General features: G+C 40.0%; 1 protein-coding gene across 3 annotated transcripts in view; it reads right to left on the bottom strand.

Moving 5' to 3' along the window:
* LOC102908789 (formin-1) overlaps positions 1–27,849 on the bottom strand; it is a 289,240-nt gene that overhangs the window by 225,023 nt on the left and 36,368 nt on the right. For all 3 annotated transcript variants that reach the window (XM_076570309.1, XM_076570310.1, XM_006983846.4), the window contains one exon: positions 26,965–27,082. In XM_076570309.1, coding sequence (XP_076426424.1) covers positions 26,965–27,082 — 118 coding nt within the window. The remainder of the gene's footprint in view (positions 1–26,964; positions 27,083–27,849) is intronic.

Below are 27,849 nucleotides of genomic sequence, written 5' to 3'. Positions count from 1 at the left end.
AACTAAGTGTCATGATAAACAGGCAAAGTCTGGGTGGCACTGCCTTAAGACAAGGTTTATTTAATTTAAGAAAACCAAGTAGATTAAGAAATAAGTGAAAATAATAGTAAAAATGTTGCAAATATGTGTCAAAGATAAAGGAATTGAGAACATAAGGAACGGGAGGATATGCTAAGAACACAAATTCAAATTTACTCAACCATGAGTGGATGTACAGATAGTCTCCAGTGATCTCAGGAGCAGATGAAAATGTTCAGTCATATAAAGCAAATAAACACAAGCCATTTACTCCAAAACCGAAAAATAAAGTCAAATTTGAGCTCCTGTATTTAGCATGCTTAGGCAGGCAAAGAATGCAGCCAGGTCTCAGCCTGCCATGCCTCAATAAGTAATGCAGCTAGCCAGTGCTAACCATGCAGCCTGGCGGGGGGGGGGGGGGGGGGACCTTTGTACCTGCCAGAAACAGTGGGAAAGGAACCAAAGGTAAAGGGAGCCAGCAGGGGGAGCGGTGGGGGGGGGCAGGGGCACTGCCAGCAGGTGGTTGAAGGTATGATGCAGGTTCTGCTTGATTGATGGATGGGTTTTTTATTTGTTTGTTTGTTTGTTTGTTTGTTTGTTTGTTTTACAGAGGGCTGCAGTATATAGCCCTCCCTGGCTGACTTGAACTCACACAGATCCATCTGCCTCTGCCTCTTCAGTACTCAGATTAAAGGCATACACCACCATGCTCTGCAAGGTATTTGTTTGAAGTGTTTGAGTGTGTGTGTGTGTGTGTGTGTGTGTGTGGTAAGTTCAGTGTCCATGGATGCTAGAAGAAGATTCCAATCCCCTGAAGCCGGAGTTTTGAGAGATGATAAGCAGCCCAAATATGAGTGCTGGGAGCTGAACTCTGGTCCTATGCTAGAGCTGTGGGTGCTTTACACTCTTAACTGCTGAGCCAGCTTTCCAGCCCCCTGCTTGACCATTTGGATGTTTGGCTGCTGACAACTTGGAACTTCCTTCTTTCCCATCTTCCCACATAAGAGGCAATGGGCAAGAAAGCCTTTAAACCTGGCAGGAGTCAGACCACACAAATTACTGCCCATGAATGGGAACCCTTACCCCATTCATGCCTTCAAAAACTAGGAAATCTTAAGCCAATCCCCTTCTCTTGCCCTTCCTCAAATGATTTTCAGACCAGCCTTGGAAGTCTCAGGATGTATGGAAAAACAAACAAGCAAACAAAAACCTTTTCACACATTCTTGTGTGTGAATAGTGTGCACAAGGTCTCAGCATCTGAGTCAGGTTAGGGGTCGAAGGCCCATGTTGTCCCATCAGAAAGAGTGAGGCTGTGTAGAGGTTAAGTGAACAATGGGCCAATTGATTATCATTTTATATGTATACAGAAAGGATAATAATTTCTGCACCTAAACAACACAGCACTGGACAACAGATGGGAGAAATACAACAATTCAAGAATTATAATTGTCAGTATCTAACCTTGGCCAAGAACAGTTGAGATTTCTTTGGGCAGAAACATAAGAATTACCATCATTAAAGGGTGAGGAGAAGCCTCAACTCTCTAAGCTTACTAATATCCTGTTGTTATGGTCTTAGGAAACCCCATTCATATATTATAAAATACTACTTCCCTCAGAGTGATGATATTAAGAGGAGGGATCTTTGAGTGGGAATTGGGTCATGAAGACAAAACTACAATGAACCTGTGAATGGGATTAGTGTCCTTATACAAGAGTCTACTAAACGCAGCTCATCCCTCTCACCATGGTGACGTAAGAAGCATCTATCCAATGAGAACATCACCATTGGTGGACCAGGAAATGGACCCTCCTCCAACACTGAATCTGCTGCCACCCTAAACTTGGGCTTCCCAGTCATCAACACGATGAAAAATAATTTTCTTTTGTTTATAAGCTCCCCGGCTTATGGAATTTTGGTCATAGTGGCTTGAACCTACTCTACCACATAGCTTCTTTCACTGAGCCAGGCACTCAACTAAGCAGAGTGTGTATGAAAATGAGCAGAGCACATTTCCAAACTCAAAGGTCACTCAAGCCGGCGGCAGTGGCACACACCTTTAATACCAGCACTTGGGAGGCAGAGACGGGAGGATGTCTGTGAGTTTGAGGGCAGCCTGGTCTAAAAAGTGAGTTCCAGGACAACCAGCGTTACACAGAGAAACTCTGTCTCAAAAAACAAAACAAAACAAAAAAGGTCATTCAAGGCTTATAGCTTTGATATGAAAGACGCTTTCATCATGGTCACTCTGGTATGACAAAAGTAAGTCTTTGTTGTCTCAAAAGGCCTTATTTGATCTTACCTGAATGTTTTATTTGCAGACATGGATTGGAGCATTGCTAGAAAAATATTCATCTACTTGCACCCCCTTTCCTTTGGGATATAGAAAATCCCCTTGCTTTCAATTTGGTCAAATGACTAGCTGGGGCTGGTGGAATAAAGGGGGGTATGATTAAAGAGGACACATCTGATGACAGCTTTGCCTGCCTCTAGCAGCACTGCTCCTGCTTTTAGGTAAGAACACACCTTGAGTGCCTGCTACTTCCTCAGCGTGGGTCTGGAGAGATGCACAGACCCAAACCCTAGGCACAGCAGGCAGGGAAGCCAGCTCAGAAGGGCTCACCCGAGCAACTATCTTTACACAAACTTGTTACTGGGTGCTGCTGGAAATTACATTGGTTTGTTGCACAGCATTGCTGCTGCTGGCAATGGTTAATGAGTATGTCTGGCAAGTTTCCAGGCAAGTTTACTAGTTAGAGACTCAGAAAACTTCAGAGGATTAGAGACACAAGATGGGTTCTCCCTGAACAACATAGGCAGGCATGCAAAGAAGTTAATGAGCCTAAATGAACATGTATATACTGAAAATCTGAGCAAGGAATAGTTCTGAGATAATGATGTGAAACAGGTGCAAAGATCAATGGTCATAGCTGTGACTCTGAACATTTACCTGTATTGCTAGAGCACATTGCTGGATGGTTCACCTCAGAGAAAACAGCCATTCCATCAAACCCTAGGTGCCTTAGATAATCTGTCTTTTTACTTCATCCTCTTACTCCTATTTCCCATTCTGTTAGGGTGAAGATGCCAAGCGGTTAAGAATTCCAGGAACACAAGCGTGATGAAGCTTATCTCCTCCCTACACTTCTAGACATACACTGAGAATAAAATGTAAAAACAACTGAAAGTACTCGATTCTGTCACTAGATGGCAGTCACAACACTGCACATTGGAACTAGCACCACAGCAACTCCTGAAGGTTCTGTGGGGTGGAGGGATGAGGAGGATGAGGAGCAGGGGACCTAGGGATGGGGGTGGAGAACTGAACCGAAGGTGAGAAACAACTTCTGTCATTCAAAAAGTTAGAATGGATATGGTCACTACTTGAGAAGGAGCAGAACAAGTGCAGGATTTTTCCAACCCCTGCCTACAAAAAAGGCAAGCATGACAGAGGGGGCTTCTAGGTGTTCCAGGCTAGCATCTGACATCAGCACTGACATCTCAATTACAATGCAAGAGAGTTAAGTCATGGGTGAGCAGCTAAACAGAACATCCTAGTCAGCAGTGTGATGAAGCAACCATGTGGTGTCAGGTGTCCAGGGCCTCTGGCTCTAAGCTTGCTAGGACCTGGTTCCAGAAGGAGGCAGGACAGTTACTGCAGTCACCAGGGCTGAATAGCCCTATGGGTGAAGACTCTAAGGCCATGTTTACAGTTCAGAAACCAACTGAGGTGTGCTTCCCCAGGTGGGAAAGGGAACCTGAAGAAAGCATCCGTAGGAAGCAAAGATGATTAGAAATGACCGGATTAAGAGCAAGCTTCCAACCTTAAGTCTCATTCCATGCTTGTTCCCATTGATTGGAAATGCAGCGTTTGTATCATTCTGGTGGGAAACCCCGAAACGCCATTCTTATAAGATGCACTTCTAGTGTGGAGGTCTTGTGAAATACATGATTCCTCAAATCATTCTATAGATAGGAACCTTCAAGCCAAAGCTCTAATCTGTACCATCAAGAAGCCTAATAATCAAGGCTGACAAAAAGATCAACAATAGAAGTACAATATCACTCAATACAAATTTAAACATAAAACACACTGAAAATGTTTCATCATTTTTAGAAATCCTTAGCAAGTCTAAAATAAGAACAATCATTGTTAACAAAAATGACAATATCACACTTTTAGAATAAGGACAAGGAAAGAACAGTAGGTGACTATAAAGATGTGACATGCTAAACTTAAACACAGGTTTAGAAATAAAAAGCTCAAGAGCTTTGACAAACTCTAGTCCAAAAATCATTTTTTAAGTAAAAAATACTGAATAATTAAGAGCTTGGCATGCTATAAGAAAAGGAAAATAAGAATGAATCATAGGACCGGGGAGGGGACTCGGCAGGTAAAAGTGCTTGCACAGCATGAAGATCTGAGTTCAAATACCCAGCATTCATACAAAAACAAAACAGTACAAAAACCTAGGCATGGTCACCCACCTGTACTGCAGCCTGTGGGGTGAAACAGCAGGCTCACAAAGGCTTGATGGCTGCCACCCTAGTTCCCAGGTTCAGTGAGAAACCCTATCTCAAGGAAATAAGGTTGAGAGGCATCTAGCAGGACACTTGCAAGCATAATTAAGAGGCTTTGTCATTGATATAGAGATAGCAAAATAATATATGCTGTGAGTATATGTATGGAGCTCAGGGAGCAACTTGTAGAGTAGATTTGCCCATTACAGGGTCCCAGGGATGGAACTCAGGTCCTCCGCTTGTTGGCCAGTGCCTTTACCCATCAAGCCTTCTCATCAAATATTACTAGTTGTATTTATCAAGAATTTTAGCACACTTCACACATAATGGTGAAACTTGAGGCAAATACATTCATGGAGGATTAATGTACAGTTTTCCCAGTATATTAGGTTACATACTACTAATGAGTCAATATGTTGACTTTATTTAATGTCATGGAACAATATCAATAAATCATGTGTTGAACCTGAAAAAATAGAATGTTTAATTAGGGAAGCATCTGCTACTCTTTTGTTAACTATTTGTGATGTGTCTGCCATTGTGCTTTCTAAATCTTTGCGTTTGCTCGCATAGATTACTGCCACTCTCTGCCAAGGTCCCAGAGGAAAACTTCCTACTCTTTTAGTGTGGGAAGTGAGTACTGAATAATAACCAGTCAGGTTCCCAAGAATAACTGACTCTAGCTTTGACACAGTGTCCAGTACCCAGCCACATGTTTGTGTGTGTGGGGGGGGGAAGTAGGCATTTACATCACTCCCTCCCCAAGGCTCAGAGAACCTTGTAGAGGAGGGGGCTAAAAAAAAATATAAGAACTAAGTAAGGGGTACAGTGCTGTGTAATTATTTCCTCCCAGTTGAAAAACATTCCCTTCTGAAGGAAAGAAGTAAACTCATAAGACTCAAGAAGTAAAGGAAACTTACACATCTCAGAATGAATCATAAAAAGGCTGAGTAAGTTCCTGAAACTGACAGGGTTCACAAGGCCCCTCCATAGTGTTGTATGATGAATAAGCAATTTCTGAAGAGACTCTAATTCAGTGAGCTGTCTTCAGGTTTTGTAGAGAGCTCTACAGATGGAGCTTTTGTGAGTTATTGATCAATGTGCTGTTTTTATGTTAATTTTTATGTCAACTCAACACAAGATAGATGCCTAAGGGGCATTTTCTTGATTAATGATTGACACTGAAGGGACTAGCCCACTATGGGTAGTGAAACCTCCACATAAAAAAGCAGATTGAGTTAAGTCATGGTGAGCAAACCAGTAAGTAGTGTTCCAACCTTGAGTTCATGCCCTGACTTTCCTTCATGATGGAGATGGACTATAAGCTGTAAGCTTAAATGCTTTCCTCCCCAAGTTGTTTTTGGTCATGGTGTTTAGTCACACCAACATAAACCAAATTAAAACACTAAGACTAGGGTAGGCTTTGCACAATACAGCTGTTTGTGTCACCCATGCTCCTATAGGTAACCCAGACAAACTCAATGATTCACTAAGAGTAAAATAAGAATACCTAGCCTCATAATCACCCACACTTCTCTATATTACATTAGAGCTTTGAAACAATGGAATAAAAAATGGAGATGAAAATTTTTCTAGAGAGATGAAACTAATATTTTTATAGTTGTTAAAAATATATATTGTGATAGCATTTGCATAGAGCTTGAAAGATCCATGCTCTACAGCATCTAGGAATACATAAATAGGTAGATTATGAATGGCACTCCAGTGAGTTCTGCAAGGTGATGACCACATAAGAAATGCTGGAATCATTCACCACCTCTAGAGAAAGCAGCAAAGAAATCAGATACAGGGCTTAGCAAAAGGGGCTTCAAGACTAGCTTCAAAAATCTCAGAAATATGAATAAAGATTTAGTAATATAAAGATATTATTCTACCTTTGTCTTATGTCATTTTGAAATTATTTGTGATTCTCTTCCATATCAATAATGAATGTGTTCAAAATTAGTATGTGTAGTACACTTATATCTATTCTATATGGGACTAGATATAGCAGAATAGTCAATGAGAAACAGTTGAAACTAAAATAGAATGAAATCACACAGTATTAGAAGATGACTATGTTCTTCATGTGGCATGGATCATCATGAGCTGACTAGATTCAAACTTTTGGAGAAGCTGCTTGCTTTTTCACTTGTACTTCTGACTCAATCACTGAAAGCCCTTTATTTAAGGCCGACAAAATGAACCTCAGAAGAGAGAGCTGAAGGTCAGTCTCTGGAGAGGCAGGTGAAAATCAGCCAAATCTAACTGGAAGGAGAGTGGAATTTTCTCTTAAATCAGGCCAGGCAAGTACCCAGGAGGCCAGGCTACCTGCCCAGGTTTCTAAGGGAGACAAGACACTTGTGTCTCTCACATGGTGGAAAAGTACCCTAAATATAACATGTTGCAGCTGTTCTTTAGATTGTTGTCTATAGCTGTAAGGTTTAACTAGCATCATTTCTACCACTCAGATTTTAAGACTGTGTGTGTGTGTGTGTGTGTGTGTGTGTGTGTGTGTGTGTGTGTGTGTGTAACTGGGGCATGCTATTTTCAAGCCTATATCTCTCACTTATAACATCAAAGATGAGAAAACCTCTAAGACAATTGGAAAAGAAAATCAGCCAATGTGATAATTTAGAGTATAAAATGAAGTAGTGATCTCTCTGAAGGAGGGCCTACCCACAAAGGATGTATAAATGGTCTGGCCCTCTCCTCCACTGCTATGCCCAAAGTTTTGCCAGACATGTAAAACAAAAACAGGTGATGTTCATTTGCGCTCAGAATGTGGACTTACAGCAACAACAGATGAGGTTATGGAATATGGCACATACAATTAAACTAAATATATATTCATTGCTTATGTATGAAGTTCACAATTTGTCTAGCAACTCTAAGATTGCCAAGGCTTCTTATTGGAAACTTTGTGCAGCAGGCCAGCAATGTGTAGAAATACAGGACTATACATGCACACAGGTAGGAACTATCAACTAGATTCTTTTGGTTAGCCAAAAACTAATGGTTCTACATATCTCACATGCCTTTTTAAAGTAATCTAGCTTGTGCTGTTCCTTGTGGTCACTTTTTAGGATTTTTTTCCTTTTAGTAACAGGATCTTCCTAAGATAACTGACTTCTTCACGATTGATTCAGTGAGAAATTTCTAGTTTTCGAAAATAAACAAGACACTAAAACAGAGATAAAACACATTCAAATATGGATGTCTCTACTTTCCCTTCTTGTACGGGGCTGGGAATACCATGAACAAGGGCATACAAAGAGAAAAAGCACTCACTGATTCTAATAAAATACAGTGCAAAATAAAGTAACCTCAAAGGCTATAATGAGACACGTGGGAAACTCGGAGGTGCCCAGCTAACTAACTCTGATCTTGCTCAGCAATATTAACCTTGGAATCAGGAACATAAATGAGACAATCAAAGAACTGTGAAAGTCAAAACTTTTCCACCAGACAGCCTATTTTATCATCTCATAAAGCCTTTGCCCCATGCTAATCTACTGTTTTTCAGGGCTGGCTTACATTAGAATAACCTACAGAAGTTGATCCTGGCTCATGCCTAGATCCCAACCCCAAAGACAGACATCTGAATCAAGGTGATTTTGATAAGGTAGAAAAAATAGAGAACTACTGTATTGGTTTTTGTTTGTTTGCTTGCTTGCTTTGTTTTGTTTTATTCTCAAGTGTCAGGAGGCTACATTTGCATCTCCATTGTTTAAAAGATCTATTTATTGTATATACAGTGTTCGGCCTGCATGTATGCCTGCACACCAGAAGAGTGTGCCAGATTTCATTGTAGATGGTTGTGAGCCACTATGAGGTTGCTGGGAATTGAACTCAGGACTTCTGGAGGAGCTTCCAGCGCTCTCAACCCTGAGGCATCTCTCCAGCCCTGCATCTCAATTTTTAAAGGTATGCTCTATATATGACAACTCAAGCTGGAGCAGACCTTGCATTTAACCAAGAGCTAATACAGTAGAGTCTGGCTCTTTTTATCTTACTGCATGCAGTTTCCCTGAGATTGTAGCATCTATGAATAGTTACAGAGAAAAGCACTTAAGTATCTTCAAATTCTTCCACCTTACTACTGATACAACCATACCATAAAGACTTGTTTTACTAGCTTGAGAATAATGCAATTAAATAACGCAATTGAAAAGGAATAAATGTACATTATAGTAAATGATACTGGAAAATTAATGCTAGTCTGAAGTCTTACACTGTTATGAAGCAGTTTCCTCTCAGATTAATTACATCCCATTTTGGAGGGAAACTTATTAAGACACGGGATGTTAGGTAGGAGGTGAAACATTCCAACCAAAGGGAAGCTGCTTTAAGCCCAAGAAGTAAACAATACAATGGCTTCAGGAAGTCCCTGAAACTGACCAGATTCACCGGGCCCTTCTCTCACCAAGCATAAATAACCAGTAAGGACTGCGGAGAGATACTCTCACACAAGGTAAGCCCCCTGGAAAAAGGAGGAACAAGCAGAGGTGCCTGGAAAAGGCCCAGAGCAGCTGAGATACCTGGGAAGGGCACTCTCCAACCTGTTGAGCCACCTGCAGGTTTTGGATTTCACTCCCCATTTCCAGCTTTCATGGGTTGTCACCCATGCTGGGGTAGGCTTTGGTGATTCAGCTGTATTTGAGTTATTTCTGTTTCTATAAGTAACCCCAAATGCATATTCCTGTCAGTAACATCAATAAAACTTACTGGTTCACCAGGTTGGACTTTAGTGGTATCCATACTTTGGTGTGTCAGCAGTTCTATATCCGGGTAAACAGACATTTGTTCACGTCTCCCCAGAAATAGTGCCACAAAGCATATACAAAAGAAAGCCATAAGATCACAGAATTTAAAGATGTATTTTCTGAGGCTACTGAGGCCAGTTCTCCTCCCTCTAAATCCTTATAATAGAATTAAGGTAGGGATACTCAAATCACTCATATAATTAAAAACAGAAAATCGCAGATCTGTATTACTTGGAATCACATTTTATGGTCACACAAGGGGAAAATACATATAGTTAGTTGTTGAGCTGGGAACAGGTCTCTTGACTGCCAACCTAATGTATTTTCTAGCATACTTTAAAACCTCTTTATAGCTTTAAAATGGAACCAAATATTCAGAGTATAAGGAAAGGGGGAGAACTGGCTGTCTGAGGAGAGGTAGAAAGCATCTGAAGTAGCAGTTGCTGAGAGTGGAGTGTGGACTGGGTATACAGAGACAACGGCAGGCAGCATGGAGGACCCATATGTAATCAGAGAACACAGCATGGAAGGCCACACATAACCAGAGAACACAGACTCTCAGTGGCAGAACCTGGAGAGTTCCAGAACTTTCTTATAGCAGCTTTTGCAGTTTGGATTAAAGGTAGGAAGAAATAAGAATTAGAATCCTTCTAGAACTGTGGTTTCCTAGGTGGCTCTTCCTTAAAGAAATTAAGACATTATTAAGAATGTAACACCATGGGCTGGAGAGATGGCTCAGTGGTTAAGGGCACTGGCTGTTCTTCCAGAGGTCCTGAGTTCAATTCCTACCAACTACATGGTAGCCCACAACCATCTATAATGAGATCTGGTGCCCTATTCTGGCCTGTAGGCGTGCAGGCAGAACACTTATATATATAATAAATAAATCTTTTTTTTTTTTAAGGAATCTAATATCACAGAATTCCAGAGAGGAAAGTGCTGACAGACAGGGAGAAGAACATGGAGTCAAGACCCCAAGAAGAAAGTAGGTATGTGTTTGTGGAAAGCTGAGGAAGAACCCTGGAATGATGGAAAGTGGTGGGAAAACCTGGAATGTTATACCTTACCATTTTTAAAAGTCCACAAAGTAGACACACAGCATTAGTTAACTAAAATGAAAGAAAATTCTCCTGGAATTGAGAAGTCAGGATGAAAAAAAAAAAAAGATTCCAAATGGCAATTAAGGGAAATTAGAGACTGGGGTTCTGGGACATTGATAGATGGGTGTACCAAGAAAATACAGACTCTGATAGTCATAGAATACAGCCCTGAAAGGCTGCAAAGGACACAAAGATTATGTGACACTTTGTACATTGATGTCTGGTTCTTTACTGGGTTTTGGTTTTACTCTTAAGGCCTCTCTTATAAGGAGCTTGCAATAGATATATCCTTCACAGTTTAGTGGGTTGTTCTAGTCTGGGTGTAACTAAAAACCAAGTGGATAATAATCAACTCTTTCTTATGATTCCATATTGCCAACCTATGTTTTCATGCTTTGCAAATGACATTTCCACAAATGTGGAACCAGAAGCCACCACTTATTCTAACATGCTTAGTATTTATGTTCCACAAAGAAAAAAATGCTGCCAATTATGACTGCACATGCAAAAAACAGATATAGACAATGTATATCATACATTAAATAAAATTGACTAATAGCTCATAAGAATTTTATGTGCCTGTTAACATACTACTTCCATATTAGGGGAAAAGAAACCAAGACACGGGAAGGTTAAATAGTTGCCTAAAGCCACAGAGGTAACATGCAGTAGAGCCAGGATTTGAACTCAGAAAGCTAACCTCTGACTGTATACAGAATACTATCCCAGCTCAGTTAGCACTGAGAAAGAGAAAGGAAACATGATATGAGAATCTGAGTTTTATACTCAAAGAAGGAATGAGCACTGGAGAGTTTGTGGCTGATGTATCTGAATATTTGGGTAAGTCAGAGAGGCCTAGCATCCCACAGAATAGGTTAGACTACGCTTGGTCCTCTGCAAACCTTCTTTCCCAGCTAGCAGTTTCCTGAAGCTCAGCCCTGGGCACCACTAGTTAGCAGCAGTTCATCTCTGCCAGCTAGGAAGCCCTTCCATCTGGCCATTTTAAATCCATTACTTCCTTAGGAATATATAGTCTTCTATCCTTCGAAGTATCATGTATTTCAGTTCATTAAGATAATAACCAGAGTCACAACTGCAGTTGTCCCTAACAGAGAAGCCAGCTAAAAGAACATCCAGGCACCCAGCTACACAGCCTGAGGCTCTACATCTTCTACAGTTTTCATAATCAGTAAGCTGGAAGCCAGACTCATGAAGTTTATGCATTTCATTTACAGCTCACTGACTTAGTTGCTATGGTAACAGGTGCCACAGAAATAGAAAGTCATGGTCATGGTTGACATTTCCCACTGACATAGGAACAAATGTTGAATTTTGCTGATCATCAAAGATATACTGGCAATATACAGAATGGCAATATACCATTATTATGTCTCTCTTTTAAGTCATAAAACCCAATGTCTAAAAAAAACAACAATTTCTAAGTCTTATTATCATAATTATCAGTGAGAGAATGGTAGTTACTTGTGGCTAGAGCTCTGCTAGTACAATCAGTAACATCTGTTGAGAATGCTGTATGAACCAGGCGCTGTGCTGATAAGCATTTACAGAGGAAGATACCATAACATTCCATTCCATTGGACACTCAGGGAGATCAATTAAGAGAGAGAAATGAGTGCCATCTTTAGTAATTATCTCAAATTCTGAACAGGTGCATGGGGAGTTTGATAAGTCTTCCTTTGAAAGCACGCCCCCAAAGGAAATTTAGAATTCATTCAAAGATCCAGATGCAAGTATTCATTACAATGTTGTTACAATGACAAAATAGTTATCAACTTGGTATGATTAATTTTTACCCACCACTACTGTAATCCTATTGTTAATATCAACTTGATATGTTTAGTAAAGTCAATTATTTAACTTCATCAAAATTCTAATACTCTGTAGTTATTAAAATAATTGATAAAAAATTTTCCCTTCTGTTTATATGTATGTTTTCCACAATTAGTTTTAGTTATTGGTGGAATGAAAACAGCTTATACGAAGAGTTTGGGTATCTTGGTGTGGCTCTGCTTCTGAACCAGTGCTGAGGAGTTGCTTCCACTCACACAGATCAGTGATTCAGAGATCTGAGCATTGTAACTAACGAAACTGATTCTGGACTGAGAAGGCCTGCTTCAGGTCTCAACTCTGTCATCCCCATGCATGGGACCCAAGGGCTCAGTTTCTCTGCTGTTTCCTCATCTGTCCATGGGATGATTCTGATTCCCATCCCCAGGCTTTACGAGCCACAGGGTTGATACTTAAGACAGTGCTGAGAGCGTTATCTGCACCTGGACAGTGTGTCAACAGGCACACTTTCTCCCTCTTTGACATTATTTCTTAACTGTATTCAGGATGCCTTGGCTTCTTCCTGCCTCACTGTAAGCTCTCACTAAACTTTACCTCAGTCTCTTCCTGGTCCAGTCCCTGCCTGGACCAGTCCTGATTCACCTTCTCCATCTTCAATGACCATTTCACCTAGCCCAAAGTTTTAAACACTGACTTTTGCCTACACAGTGACTCCCCAATGTGTAACTACTGCTCAGAAAGCCTCCTCTACCATCACCCACTCATAACTCCAAGTGCTAGCTCCACATTTGATACTGCATGACAAATTAGCATGCCAATTTTACTATGCACACTTCATCTACCCACTTCTCTCCTCCAGGCCATGGAAATTCCACATTTCCTTTGCTCTGGTCAAAAATGGACACTTTCTGATTCTCCTCCCTCACATTCAATCTATTGGGAAATTGTAATGGCTCTTCCTCCCAAATGAATACATAGAAATGTATCCATTACTATCACCATAGTCCAAGTCACCACCTCCTATGAAATTTAGTTCTTGTCTTGGCTTCTCATTACTGTCTTCTGATAATTAGTTTCCCTGTGACTATAAGTCTACCTACCACCCAACCTCCTACCTTGTTTTCCAGTCAACACAGAAGCCATAGGGAACCTTTCTAAACAAAAGGACTATAATGTCATACCTCTGTTCAAATATATCTGGTAACTCCCAGTTCACTTGACACAGAACCAAAACAAACACATTCTATGTGGGACTACAATGTTCAAACAAAGACTCACTCCTTAATCTTCCTGCATCACAGAAGCCTTTGACAGTTGACAAAGTCTATGGACCCCTTCCCAGAATAATGGTGTTACAGTTATAAAGGAAAAAGACAATAAATTGCATGAGAAATCAATTCAGTTTTTAAATGTTTTTAAGTGCAATGTAACCTATGTGTTCCAGTATTAACACTTTAAATAGCAAGATCTAGTGGGAGGTCCAAGGCAGTACTGATACTTTGTAGAAATGAGTCTGCCACATCCACCTGCTGTGGCACACAGAACTAACTCAATAAATGTCAACTTTAATCATATATATTTTTATTCTTGAATGAGACCCAGTTATAGTAAACTACATTTGTAGCAAGGTCACGAGTGCTTGTGGCATAACATTCTTTCAAGTGCAATGCAGAACTCTGTTCTTCAAATTCTTTCATGCACACAATATATTTTTAATCCACAAAAAAACCCACATATGTAAATTGGCATCTAAAACTATTTTAATTTTGATAGAGTCTCACTATGTAGCCTTAGATGGCATGAAATTTACGGTATAGAACAGGCTGGCCTTGAACTCAGATCCACCTCCCTTGACTTCCAAGTGCTATAAAACTCCTGTATACTTAAACTGATATAAAAGGAAAGTTCTGTAGAGCTTACAGATCTTGATGACAATTGAACAAATATTTTACAATATCTAAGTTTCAGTCTGAGGTTATTCACATGCAACTTAACAGACCCTTGAATTCTACCCATGAACACTTCGAAGTCCTCTTGATAAAGATTGTTGCTTTGTATTACTTCAGGATACTTTTCCCTTGCAAGCTGCTTAGCTGTTCCAGTGATGGAAACTACACAGTAGCCTAGAGCAGTGGTTCTTAACCTGTGGGTGGCGATCCCTTTAGAGTCACAGATCGGATATCCTGTATATCAGATATTTACATTATGATTCATAACAGCAGCAAAATTATAGATATGAAGTAGCAGCAAAAATAATTTTATGGCTGGGGATCACCACAACATGAGGAACTGTATCAAAAGATTGCAGCATTAGGAAGGTTGAGAACCACGAGCCCAGAAGCTTCTCATCTTCTCTTCCCTTTGCCTGTATCCCCCTTACCAGCTCCTCTTTACTTGTTCTTCTGTCCAGGTACCCGCTCTAGCTACCCCAACTGTCTCTCTAAGAGAACAACTGGGAGCATCTCACTGCATTTCTTCCTGTTCTTCTGTGCTATGGGTCTGTATCTGAAATCTACACGTAATTTTTATTAAAGAGGCTTGAAGCCCCTCACTGACTCTAGTTTAACTATTAAAAATGGACAAATAAGGTAACACCCCAATTCTTCTCTTGCAAACCTCCCAGAGGCAACTCAAAGACTAGCAAGCCCTATAGCACAGACACTGAGTGGTTTTGTGGGTCCACCACCGCAGGACGTGGTCTTTCACCGTGGAAATATCTACACCCTACTCTCTACAGTCTCATCCCTTCAAACACTCCAGGGCTGATCTGGGCTTGGTGAGAGGGAAGAAGGGATAAGGAGTGGAGGAAATGGCCCAGCATACTGACCGAGACCCTGTGTAGTTATGGGAACTCTGGACAGACTTGGGACTGAGGTTGGAGAAAGGGAGAAAGGAATTCTCTGAGCAGATTCACTCTAGAGAGCTGTCTGTGTCCTCTGCAACCTTAGGCTCCAGTTATAACCACTGTAAACCAGGCAGGAAGCCACAGTGAGAGCAGTTCAGCCATGCCTTGGGGAAAGATAAACAATATTGACACTTCTGTAAAATGAGCTGGTTGCTTTGGCCTACAGCACTGACTCATGTATAGTTCATTCCTAGAGGAGATCCACTAATAGAAGTCCATATTTTCAACAAGGTCTCAGGTGATATGGGAACAGTATTTTTCAGAGTGTAACCCAAAACAGTGTTCTCCAAACTGTTTTGTGCATGAACCTAGGGAATTTTCCTTCTAAGAAATAACATACTCCTTACACATAAGTAAACTGACACCTAAAACATTTTCAAGTTTAAACTTGTAAAATTCAAGTTATGAAGATCTTAGGAATACTGATATCTTAAAACAACTCTAGCACATTTAAATGTAGTTAATGGAATCTAATAAACATCTTGCCTTACAACACCCAGCACCATCTGTTTTTAAAAAAGTATGAACAAATTCTGCTTTAACATTCAGAACTTCTTTATGGATTCTTTTTATCTCTTAAAACATTTCAATTTCAGTTTTGCCACAAAATTTATCCAGTGAGACAGTTTTCTGACAGAATGACTTGCATTAATCATCTCCTCACAATTTCTATGGGATAAAAATGTAAAAAAAATATTTTAAAAAACATTTTCAAAAGAATGTTGGCTGTAAGTTTAGTTCTGAGTAAGTTACTCATTTTATCAGAATGGGTAGGATATGCTGTTAGGCAATTTAATAAACTCTGAACAAGTTTCCAGAAAGAAACTGTACTGTCAACTTGAACCTTCTGCAAAGCTGATCAACTCAACAGAACTTCAATGACTGAGGAGAAGTGGGATTGTTGCAGGTTCAAAGACTAATTACAATTTATCTTAGGCTTTGGCTACTGTTAGCCCCCTAAACAGCCATTCCTTGCTCGCCTCTGTGTGTGACAGAACATCCTGTGATGGGCAGATATAAACCTCTTGCAATGTATTAAAAAAAAAATGCTACTTTCTACCAACCCAAAGGCTAAGAAAACCATGGGGCCACTCCCGAGGCCTACAGCAGAGGTTTCAACCCACCCACCTGATGTTTCAACATTTTTTCAAAGTGCCTTGATTCATGACTTCCTTTTTTCCATTACCATAAAAACTCATTAAACTATTAGCATGTTGGAACACAAAACATGGAATTTAGAGAAACTAAATCTGAGGCCAGGCCATGGTCACTCATATTTGGCTCCAGAATAAACCTCTGAGGTAAGAGTTGTGTAGTTTTGTGTGCGGACAAAGGCATCTCAGGTACCAAGAGGCAAGGGAGCACCTGGGAAGCAGGCTGCTCTAAGTTGTCTCCACTGCACCCATAGAAAAGGCCTGCTATGTCCCTCAGTCTGAAGACTCTTCATGTCTTGATTACTCAAATGCTTGAGCATCTTACTAAAAAGAGTCCCAAGACTATTCTTCAGAGAAAACTGGAAGTCTGAATAGGGCTCAAGGAACAAAGTGTTAACAAGTGGTATGAAGCTTAAATACAAGTTCAATAATCAAACAGCTGTCATGGGCAGTGTCTGATGGCCAGGGGATTCAGGAGAGGTCATGAGAGTGGGGGAGGATAGTCAAGGTCTCTGTTAAGAAAGCAAAGCTGATACTGAGAAAAGTGGGTAACATCTGAAAGATGAAGTAAAGATAAATAATTGGCCGAGTCGGAAAGGTATCGGATAATGCAGTTGGCATTGTTTCCTTTAGCTCATCAAAGAGACCCCTGTGGAATGGCAGTGTGCTATCTTACTTGATTGTTGCAAATATGATAATTATTTGTTATTAAAAATAAGTTATTAAGAAAAATAATTCTTAGATAAGTTGGTTTTGGACAACTTGCATTATATGAACTCATTAAAGAAGAAATGGCCAGGTGCTAAAGGCATGTTTCATCTAATAATTAAATAATTCATAAAAATAAAGAACACACATATATATAATATACATGTGTACCTATTATATATACATATATAATATATTATACACACACACACACACACATATATATATATATATATATATATATATATATATATATATATATAAAAACTTTTAAGTTTCACATTCTTCCCAGGATGAGCAAAACAGTAAATGTTTTAAGTTCAAATGATCTAATTTATGCTTCCAATATCTGAAGCAACAGGTTTAATATGAAAAAGAGGATGAGGCACCACCTAAAATGAAACCAAGGGCATCTACTGATTTGAATTATCTCAATTCCATCATTACACCGCATCACAAATAATGAAGACTTAGAATGTATCTGTCCACAAGACAATGGAAGTCACTAACTGCCCCTACTATCTGCCCTCTAGACAACACAAAGAACTCCAGGCAAGACTTCTTACTCAGACCACTCCTCTCCTTACCTCCCCTGCTACATTAACATTCTTCCTTAATATCCTAGAGGACTTAATACTATATATGGTTATGTTATTTCTCTGCCTAAAATTGCTCAGTGGCTTCCCCAAATGTCTACAAGCCAGGCCTCAACATGGCATAACACATATATTCCTTCTCCTGCTCAAGACCCTTTATCCTACAAATCTATAGGCTTAATACCATTGCACCATACTCTTTATCCCTATCCCTCAGGATGGCCCTGAACTTGGGATCCTTCTGCTTCAGCCTCTAGAATATCTGAGAGTATAAGGCCCAGTTTCCTTATTTATTTGTGTATTTATTTATTGATAACAACCACAAGGAACTGATGTGTGTGCGTTTGCTCTTCCTTAGCTTCATCCCACTTATCCAGACTATCATTTTCCAACTTTATTTGTGAGGCTTATTCTAATTTTTCCATGAAGGACTGATGTCCTCAAACACATGCCACGTATTCTATCAGAGTAATTAGGATGTTGGATTAAGCTTTTTCAGATATGTTACACATTTTTCCCACACTCCATTCTCCAACCTACCAAGCTATACCTTGGCCAAAAATAAAACTAAAAACTAAAAATAAAATCACTGACTGTTTCAGAGTAAGAATCTAGCAATATTCATCATTATATTCCAAGTACTTATCAATTTACCTATGCATAGTATGCAGTGAATATTTGCTAAATGAATGGATATATTATTAAATACATTTGCAAATTTAATAACAGTACCAACGAAGAATATACTTAATGTGTTAGTGTCACTAAATAGGAATAAGATACAATCTCAGACTCTGGTATCTTAGCCATTTGCAAGTTCTAGGATTACATCATGAGATAGAACGTGTTCTCACAAAGTCAAGGAAAATCCCCTAGGAGTCACCCTAGCCATGCCACGAAGCTCATCTCACAATGGCAGCTCTTTATCTGAATTCACCTCTACTTTTCTTGAATACTGGTAAAATGAAGGAGTCCTAATGCTAAGAAAAAAAAATAGAGAGAGAGAGAGCACAGAAGACAGATTTGAAAATCAGTCTTTTATTTCTATTTTAACAAATTTAGTATACTTCCTTGGCCTTTGTACTCTGTCACTTAATATACAGAAATATCCTAACATTTCCCTTTGTCTTGAAGTCACAAGGATATTTTTAGTGAAGATTTTTCATTATTTAAGATGCCAGATTTCCAGAGGAGGGGTATATATAATGCACATGATCAATGTGTTTATTATACATGTTCATCTTCACATGTATGAAATGTAATAATTAAATCCTTATTGTAAATAATATGCTAATTGTATTGGTTACTTTTCTGTTGCTGTGGTAAAATACCACTTCCAGAAGCAACTGATGGAGGGAAGAGTTTATTTTATCTTACAATTCCAGAAATATAGAGTCTGTAATGGTGCAAAAGGCATAGCAGCAGCACGAAGGAGAAGCAGGGAGATCACATCTCAGCCCCACAGAGGAAGTAGAGAGAAATAGAGATAAAGATAGAGAACCGGAAATGGCTGGCTCTAGACTGAAAGCCCACCCACCCCCAGTGACATACTTCCACCAGCAAGGCTTTACTTCCTAAAGGTTCTATTATCTCTTCAGAGTCACTGACTGGACACCAAGATTCCAAACACATGAGCCAATGGGGGTTCTTTTTTAAACTACTACACTAATGAAAATGAGACAACATTTAAATAAATAACCAGAAAATCATCAAATAAAATTCAGCATTACATCACAATTGCACGGTACTTAACTCTCAAGAAAGTAGAAATGGATCTTCATCAACAAATCAAAATATCAGTTGATGGTGGCACATGCCTCTAACCCCAGCACTTGGGAGGCAGAGGCAGGCAGATCTCTGTGAGTTCAAGACCAGCCTGGTCTACAGAGTGAGTTCTAGGACAGCCAGGGCTACACAGAGACACTCCGTCAGGAAAAAAAAATAAAAATAAAAATGACAATCACCAACCAGACTGAAGAATATCACAAGTCATTTTAATAAGTATCTCCCTGGTGCAGTAAATTCAAACACTGAAAGGAAGCTGTTGAAATCAAGAACGACATCCAGATGGCCACTATTTGCTGTTTTCAGCTTTATTTTTCAAGTTCCAGATAGCAGGGAGGACTTGGGGACAACTGTGATTTATTCTCTAACGTAAACAACCTAATTAAAAATGCACAGAGGACTAGAACAGAAATTGCCGCCAACAAAGCTATGCATATGTCCAGTAGGCTCTCAAAAAAACATTCAGCATCACACAAGTGGAGAATGCAATCTAGAGCACAAGAGATACCATTCCATAGTCATTAGAATGGCTACTCTAAAAAATATAATGATTGCAGTATGTGAAGAAATAGAAGTTCATGAAGTATTGTTGGCAATGAAAAATGATATAGCTATTATTATTTTTTACGTATTGAGGCCAGGTATGGTAACACTCCTTCAAGCTTAGCACTTGGGAGGCAGAGACGTGCAAATCTCCAAGATGGAGGCCAGCCTAGGCTGTCTATATAGAGAGTTCCAGGCCAGCTAGGGTATACATTGAGACCCTGTCTGAAAAGAAAAGAAAAAAGAAAAAGACTAGAAAGTCCTCAAAAAACAGTAATCTGTCAATATGACTTCTACACACATACACACACACACACACACACACACACACACACACACACACACACACAGTGAGGAGAGGGAGGGAAGGAGAGAGGGAGGAGAAGAGGGAGGAACACACACACTAAAGGACTGAAAGCAGACTCATGAAGTGGAGTTTTATACAATCAAATAGATGCGTTATTGAAATAAACAGGAGATAGGAGCAACACACACACACACACACACACACACACACACACACACACACACACAGAGTTAGCTTTTTGGGATCTACTAAATGATTCCAAAGGACCGTGTCTTAGATTTGAGGGAAGGGACCTCATAATGCTGTGTCTTCCCATTCAGAAGCATGAGCTGTCTCTCCAGCTATTCAAGACATAGTTTATGTGCTTTTGTAAGCTTGCACAGTTTTTCTTGTTGCAGCTTTTACACACTTAAGTGTATTTCTTGATATCTAGTTATGAATGGAATTTTACCCAGCACGCACACGTGTGTGTGTGTGTGTGTGTGTGTGTGTGTGTGTGTGTGTGTGTGTGTTGTCTGTGTGTGTTTGCTTCTTTTGTACTACCAGGACTTGACTTTAGGGTGGTATGCATACTGGATAAGTACTCTGTCACTGTACTTGTACCCTCAGCCTTCTTCTTACTTTCTAATTGATTTACTTGTTCATGTATATGTATGCAGCCTAAACTGCAACAAGAACCAAAATCCTAGAAAGACTTGGCTACAAAGCTGTAACAAAAGGTAGCGTGAGGTAAAGACACAGCAACGTGGAAGCTAAGGCTGTAATATATACAAAGGGAACCTGAGTCTGACCACCAATGCCCAATGATGGAAGAAAGAGAATTGACATCTCAAGTTATCCTCTGACCTCCGCATGTGGTGATGCCCCCTCGAATAGTAGGCAAATACTTACACAGATGTATAAACAAACAAAAAACCCACATTAAAAAAAAATGCATTGAATGTGGTAAATGGGTCAGCACTGAGATTGGGAGAGTTATTCTCCCTCCACAGTCCAAGCATTACAGCAAGTAGAAGTTTAGTACTTTCACTTCACCTCCAGCTTCCCAGTCTCCCCGTCTGCATGGACCCTCAAAATGCAAGGATGTCCTGGTCCCTAGTATGTATAGCTCCCGATTTATGTGCTACAAAATTACTTCATGCTAGTGACTGGCAGAACGACACGACACAAATGCCCGTAGAACACACGAGCAAATCCATCACCTAGGCAGTTTAAGATGACCCAGAGCAATTCTTCTAGATACGTGACTTTAAAGCAATATCCACCCAGAGCTAACACACTCTGTTAGCCATGAATGGGGAAATTAAAACTCAAGTTATAGTGAGCCAATAAAATATTCCAAGATATTTTTAGCTCTCCCCGGCTGATGAAGCAAGCATGTCTGACTCACCAGGAAGAGCTCCCTCACTTCGTAAAGATACAAAGGCAAATGAGAAACAAACCAGAGGGTGGGCAGAGACTCAGGTGAGGGTTGGGCTGACCCGCAAGTTTCTCAATAAGGAATATTTCCAAGCTGTTCTGAGCTGCTCCAAGCGTCTGCAAGTTTAAGTCCCAGGAGACACGCCCATGCTGACAGCCTGCTCCTGAGAACTTCAGTACCCAGTGCTGAGCTCTCTTTTCCACAAAAGCCATAGTTACCCTTACACTCAGAGGACAGTATTTCAGCTCGGAAATGTTACCAGTAGAGAGCAAGGTTTCCTAGATGTGCATAGGAAGAGAAACCAAATGTCCACGTTCCCTACCAGAGATATGACTGCTTCTGTCCCCTTCCCATGAGCAATAAAGAGGTTGACAATTCAACAAGTGTTTGTGTTTTCCAAGTACTTTACTAACTTGTAAGTTACTAACACATTTTAAATTTCACAGGCTTTCACCTTATTTTCTCTCAGGATTTTTAGGCACACCATAATAAAATATTGAGAAATGTTATCAGTCACAGAACAGAGTAGGACATGGACGGAAGGGAGTAAGTGTCAAGGACAGAAACCCCTCATCTGAATCTGGAAGCATGCACACATGGCTGGGTAGCTGAATCTGGGGGTGTACACATAAGGCTAGGCATCAGACACACCATACAATGCTGAGGCCAGCATGCTTTTCACTCGCCTTTAGCTATCACCACATTTTTTTAATTAAATTTTCTGAGAGTTATTTAATTTTTATATTATGTATATGAGTGTTTTGTCTGTGTGTACGTTGGTGAGGCATGTGCACACAGTGCCCTCAGAAGCCAAAAGAAGGTGCTGGATCCCCTAGAACTGGAGTTACACATTTTTAGCTACCATGTGGGTGACGAGAATCAAACTGTGAAAGGGCAGTTACAGGCTTCACCTGCTGAGCCGTCCCTCAAGCCCCATCACTGTGTTTTAAAGGAGTCTCAAACATTTAGAATCACTAAACAAAGACTCAGAGAAGGCACCTCTGTATTCACTGAGTCCAAGTGGGACCCTAGCTGGGACAAACTCCAGACTTGGGAAGAAAATCCACAAAAGCCATGAAGCTTCAGTCATTAGACTGTTAGAATGATTTTGGAAACAGGACAATAATCTAAGAAGCAAATTCAAACAGTGCATTTATTTTTAAATAATGTGTCTGCAGATATACTGAGGTAAATATAAAACACATATAAGGGCATATAGATATGTTTATACATAAGCAGATATCTTTAATTTTCCCGAAAATCATAAAGCACTCTGAATAAAGAGTTTTCTATAATATGTGCAAGCATTTTCATTCTTACCTCGCACTAACTTACAAGGCAATGTAATCCCAAGAAAAAGTTCCCAAAAAGGACCCCTCTGATAAGAGTTTCAGAAGAATAGATATATCAGAAAACCAAAAACAGTTTTTGAAGTATACAGGAGAACTGGAGGTGCCACTGTGAGGTGTGCTATGGCACCACAGGGCTGAAGATGCCAATGAAATATGCAGACATAGCCAAGGGAAGTCCAACGCAGGCATGACCTTAGTTCAGAGAGAGGACAGTTATTCCAAAACCCTGCTGTGAGATCAGTTCACAAGTCCTGAAAGAAACAATCTTAGATCTCTAACTCAGATTGTGCTCCAAATTAAATTCTGTTGTGAAATGGAAGGAGGAAAAAAAGCAGCAAAGTCACTTCAGGAACCGCAGGCAGTGTACCTGTGCAGGGCATAATTCACTTGCCTCTCGAGATCTGCTGTCACTTTTCTTTATGATCTGTCTGTTAAGTGGCTCCAGATGACCTGGCTTCTCTTTGAATTTTGTCAGTGGGCAAGAAGACAGAGTAATCCACTTAAAAACAACAACAACAACAACAACAAGAAAAAAACAAAGACTAACCACAGCTTGTATCAATAGTATTGGGAGAAAGAATGGCAATTCTAAGAAGAATATGGATAAGTTGCACAGACTGTCCCAGCTCAAGCCAAAAAAAAAAAAAAAAAAAAAGAGGGTAAAACTCTGTTCACTCGAAATGACTGTGAGACATTCAGAACACAGTACAGGATCACACTGACAATAACAGCATAGGAAGGCACAGCACAAGACATGCTGGAGGTGGGGGGTGGGCAAAGCACTTCAGGCACACTATGAGCTAACAGAGTTCCCAACTCAACCCCTCTGTAGAGGCCAACTCCAGGCCCTGTGGAAGTGACAGCTCTCAACTGGCATATCACCAAGGCTCCAAGGGCTCAGAGGCTGGAACTAGCAATTCCCTTAATATGGGCACAGGACAACTGAGGCCAGTGGATGCTCCAGCAGAACCCAAAAGGTTTACTCTCAAGAGAAGTGATTGCAGTGTCCAGAACTGCAGAGGACGCTGATGGCTGAGTAATAGCAGGAGGGAGCATGTTGGCAGTGGGCATGAACAACCACTGTGAAGTACCCTTTAGACTAAGAAGGCTCTAGAAACCACCATTAAGATAACAGATTCTTCTATATCAGCTCCTTTCCTTTTTAGCCTGAACAAAAATTAATTCATAGGACTAAGTGATTTCTTAAGCCTCCCAAAAGAATGCTGATTAGGAAAAATCAATAAAGAGGCAGAGAGCATCACAGGGAGGAGTAGGGGGAACCCATGATGGAAAAGTTAGGCTTTACATGGAATGACCACCTATCTCAAGAGCACAGAATTCCAACAGTACATGTGAAATAGAAATACTGAAATCTTACTCTCTTGTTTCTTTACATCAGTGACTAATAAAGTCTGGCAAGAATAAAGTACACCAAAGATATAAAAGCTCAAGACTTCAGCTACCTTGAATTGCCTTTAATCAGACCTCTGTCTCTAAGTTCCCTAGAGACTGGCTGTTTCAGTATGTTTCTCCAGGGGCAGGGAAGCCAATGGAGGGTCCACAAAATGTGGTCAATTACACATCAAATTCTTCTGAGATTTCACTTTATTCAACAACAGAGCTTAAGATAGGCATGGTGTGTGTGTGTGTGTGTGTGTGTGTGTGTGTGTGTGTGTGTGTGTGTGTGTTAACGTTCTCAAAATTATCAGTGAGGTACAAAATGTGTGGGTTATCTTATTCTTCTATGGAAACCACATCTCCTAAAATACATCAGTACTAGAAGATTCCCAGGCAGCCAAGCACCAGACACAGAAACAGAGTAGTGCCAAAGTACTACCACTGAAGGCTTCCTGGGAGTGCATAGCCAGCCTGCTGTCGTATTACTCCACCCAAAGAATTATCATTATTACCTCTTTCATCTGTCCCCTTCTCCCCAGGTCATTTAAGGTCATTAAGGTCTGGCAACACGTGTCAGAAAGACCAGGAACTACTGTCAAGGTTAACTGGGATGGATGCTCCTGTGAGCTTACAGAAGTGAAAGACAAAGGAATAACACAAAGCAAAGACTAAGGAGCAATTCAAAATTGGACTAGACCAGATTCAAGATGCACATATGACATTTCTTTCCTTCTCTACTCAGCAAATGCCCATCACAACGAGGAAGGTTGCCATGCTATACTAATTAGAACAAGACTAAAAATCTCTAACTTAGGAATTAGGACTCATTGCACTCTTTGTTTTGTTAGTTAAGGCAAATTTCAGGTCATTTAATTGCTCACTCTGGACTACAGTAAGCAAATAACTTGGTGGGTGGGTCAATATTGTGATCATATATAGCATTACAATTTTTGGTGTGTGCTAGAACACTGAAATGGCTGTACATATTTTCACTAAGGATGAAGTATTTTTCATCCTGTAAGAAAAGCAATACAGAAAAATAACATGATATGAAGTAGTTACTGTCCCAGAAAAATCACAAGTTTGTGGTTGGTATGTGGAGGCTACAGACTACCTCCAGTCTCCCTTGCCAATGTGTATATTCTTAACTACTAATACTTGATATTACAAAACAAAACCAAAACAAAACAAAACAAAAAGCCTACTGAACCAACTAAACTTTGAGTCATTTACAAAAACAAGTATTTTTCTATAATTATGTAAACTTCACTTAATATGCATGTTTATCAACAGCAAAAAAAAAGCCACATATAAAAGAAGAATAAAGGGAGAGCTTTCCTTCAGCTTCTGAAGATTCACTGCAGTGAACTGCTAACATGGGTAGAATGGGAACAGACACAAAAGTGAGGCACATGGAGGAAGTCAGGAAGTCATGAGATTTAGCAACGAAGATTCCCCTGTCTCATGAGGAAGACAGAAAATAGAAAATGCAAAGTCCTTGGGCTCACAGAACAGACAAAAGATTGGAAATGAGTCTTTTCTACAGGAGAACTTTTCCCCCTGAATACTGACCAGGACTGAAATGGAAAACGGTGGCATTTTTGCAGAAGCCTGTCTAGCTGCATCATGGACTTCAGCTTTCTTTTCCTTCCTACCACATGACTTTAGTTAAGTGAAAACTCAGCAGAGACCAGCGATGACTGGTTTCTCAGAAAGCTGCTTTTAGCACCTGCCAATTTCTAGGTAGTCCTCTAAATAAAATAAAAGCAATGTCACCCTATTTTGGAGTGACAGTCCCTAGATATGACAGATACGTCTCCAAATATCAGAAAGAAAGTAAAGAGGTTTCAATAAAAACCAACCCCCTCCCCCTACCATACACACACACACACACACTCACACACACACACACACAATTAAAATATATTCATGTCTAGTTCTACTTGTTTTTTTTTTTTTTTAATTTTCATGTGAACTTTTTGTTTAAAGAGTGAAATATCTAGAGTCCTATTCCATTTGAATAGATTCAAGTTGAGTTCCTGGGAAGTTGTCCAGAGAGTTAGATTGCTTTAAAATTGGACATGCGTTAAATGAAGCTTTGTCTAGCAAAAGTGAGCAAGTAACTGATATGGCATCTGTATGTTCAGTCCGCACAAGGTTCCTTTATCTGGGAAGCATTACTCAGAGACAAACAGCACATCAGATTACAGTCCTGGAGAATCACACTCGCCTCCTCTACTGATGCTGCCAGTTCACACAAACATTATATGTGCATTAACCACCTGCTTCCAGAAGAATTTGTAATCTACCTGCTCCATTCCGCTCCCCAAAGGCTCTCCTACTTGACACGTGTGCCCCCTCTCATTCACTCAGCTGCAGTCACCTTTCAGCCCTAAGAGGTTCACTCGGAGTAAATGTGCAAAGTGGTGAGCTTTAATACCAGTTGCAAAAACAGAAGAAGCCTTCTGCGTTACAATGTGTAATGAAACCAGACCCCCACTTCTGAGAGTTCTCTGGACTTGCACCAAAAGCCATTGCAGGAAGAGGTTGGTTCCTGGGTGCCAGGTTCCTTTCACGTTACCTGCTTCAGTGTACTTCAGTCCCACTTTTTCTTCTGTGTCTTTTGTCTTTGGGGGTGGCCAGACAGCTTGGAGTCTGCCAGGAGTCCTGTCGTCCTGCTCTGTGGGGCTCTGGTCCGGCTGTGCAAAACAGGTACAGAATAATTTAAGTGGAGTGTGGCCAGAGCACATTGATTCTTGGAAACACACATCCTAACACTAATTCTAATATCGATTTAACATCCAGTGGCTCGTTGCTCCCATTACTTGTAATTGAGCCGTCTCAGTACAGTATGAAACTTTTTCCAGAAGGGTAAAGGATCAGTTGGGGTAAAAACTAAAGCAAACAAAACAAAAATCAATCAATCAATCAATCAAACAAACAAACGCAAAACCCTTAAGACTACCTAACATGCAACCCTTTATGTATTATTTTTGTTATTCAGCTTTTTAAAGGGCGCCAGTAATTTTTGAACTGCAGAAACATAAACAAATGCATTATCATCTGGCACATTTATAGGAATATTTACAAACGTGCTCCAAACAAACTGCACTATTTACATTAAGGACTAAGTTTGCATTCTCCGCGAACATTAGCAATAATTGAAGACACACTTCTCTAAGCATTCCACACTAATTTTAATTCTTTCCTATTACAAAATAAAAGAGATCGATTCCATGTTCAAGTTTTATTTGTTTGTCTGTTTGTTTGTTTAAATAGAAGTTGTATTTTGCAACTATAATGCTATGGTGTGTTTAGATTTAAGAACTTATGATAATTTTTTAGAGACTTTAATTTTAATAGCTCAATTGAATATACAAGCAGACATGATAATCCTATACTGAACTGATGTTTAACAAGAAATTTTACCCATTGTTCCCATGAACTTTCAATGTCAAATATTCCC

This window comes from Peromyscus maniculatus, chromosome 4, assembly GCF_049852395.1.
Source record: "Peromyscus maniculatus bairdii isolate BWxNUB_F1_BW_parent chromosome 4, HU_Pman_BW_mat_3.1, whole genome shotgun sequence".
Classification (NCBI taxonomy): domain Eukaryota; kingdom Metazoa; phylum Chordata; class Mammalia; order Rodentia; family Cricetidae; genus Peromyscus; species Peromyscus maniculatus.
This window is presented reverse-complemented; position numbering and strand designations above follow the sequence as displayed.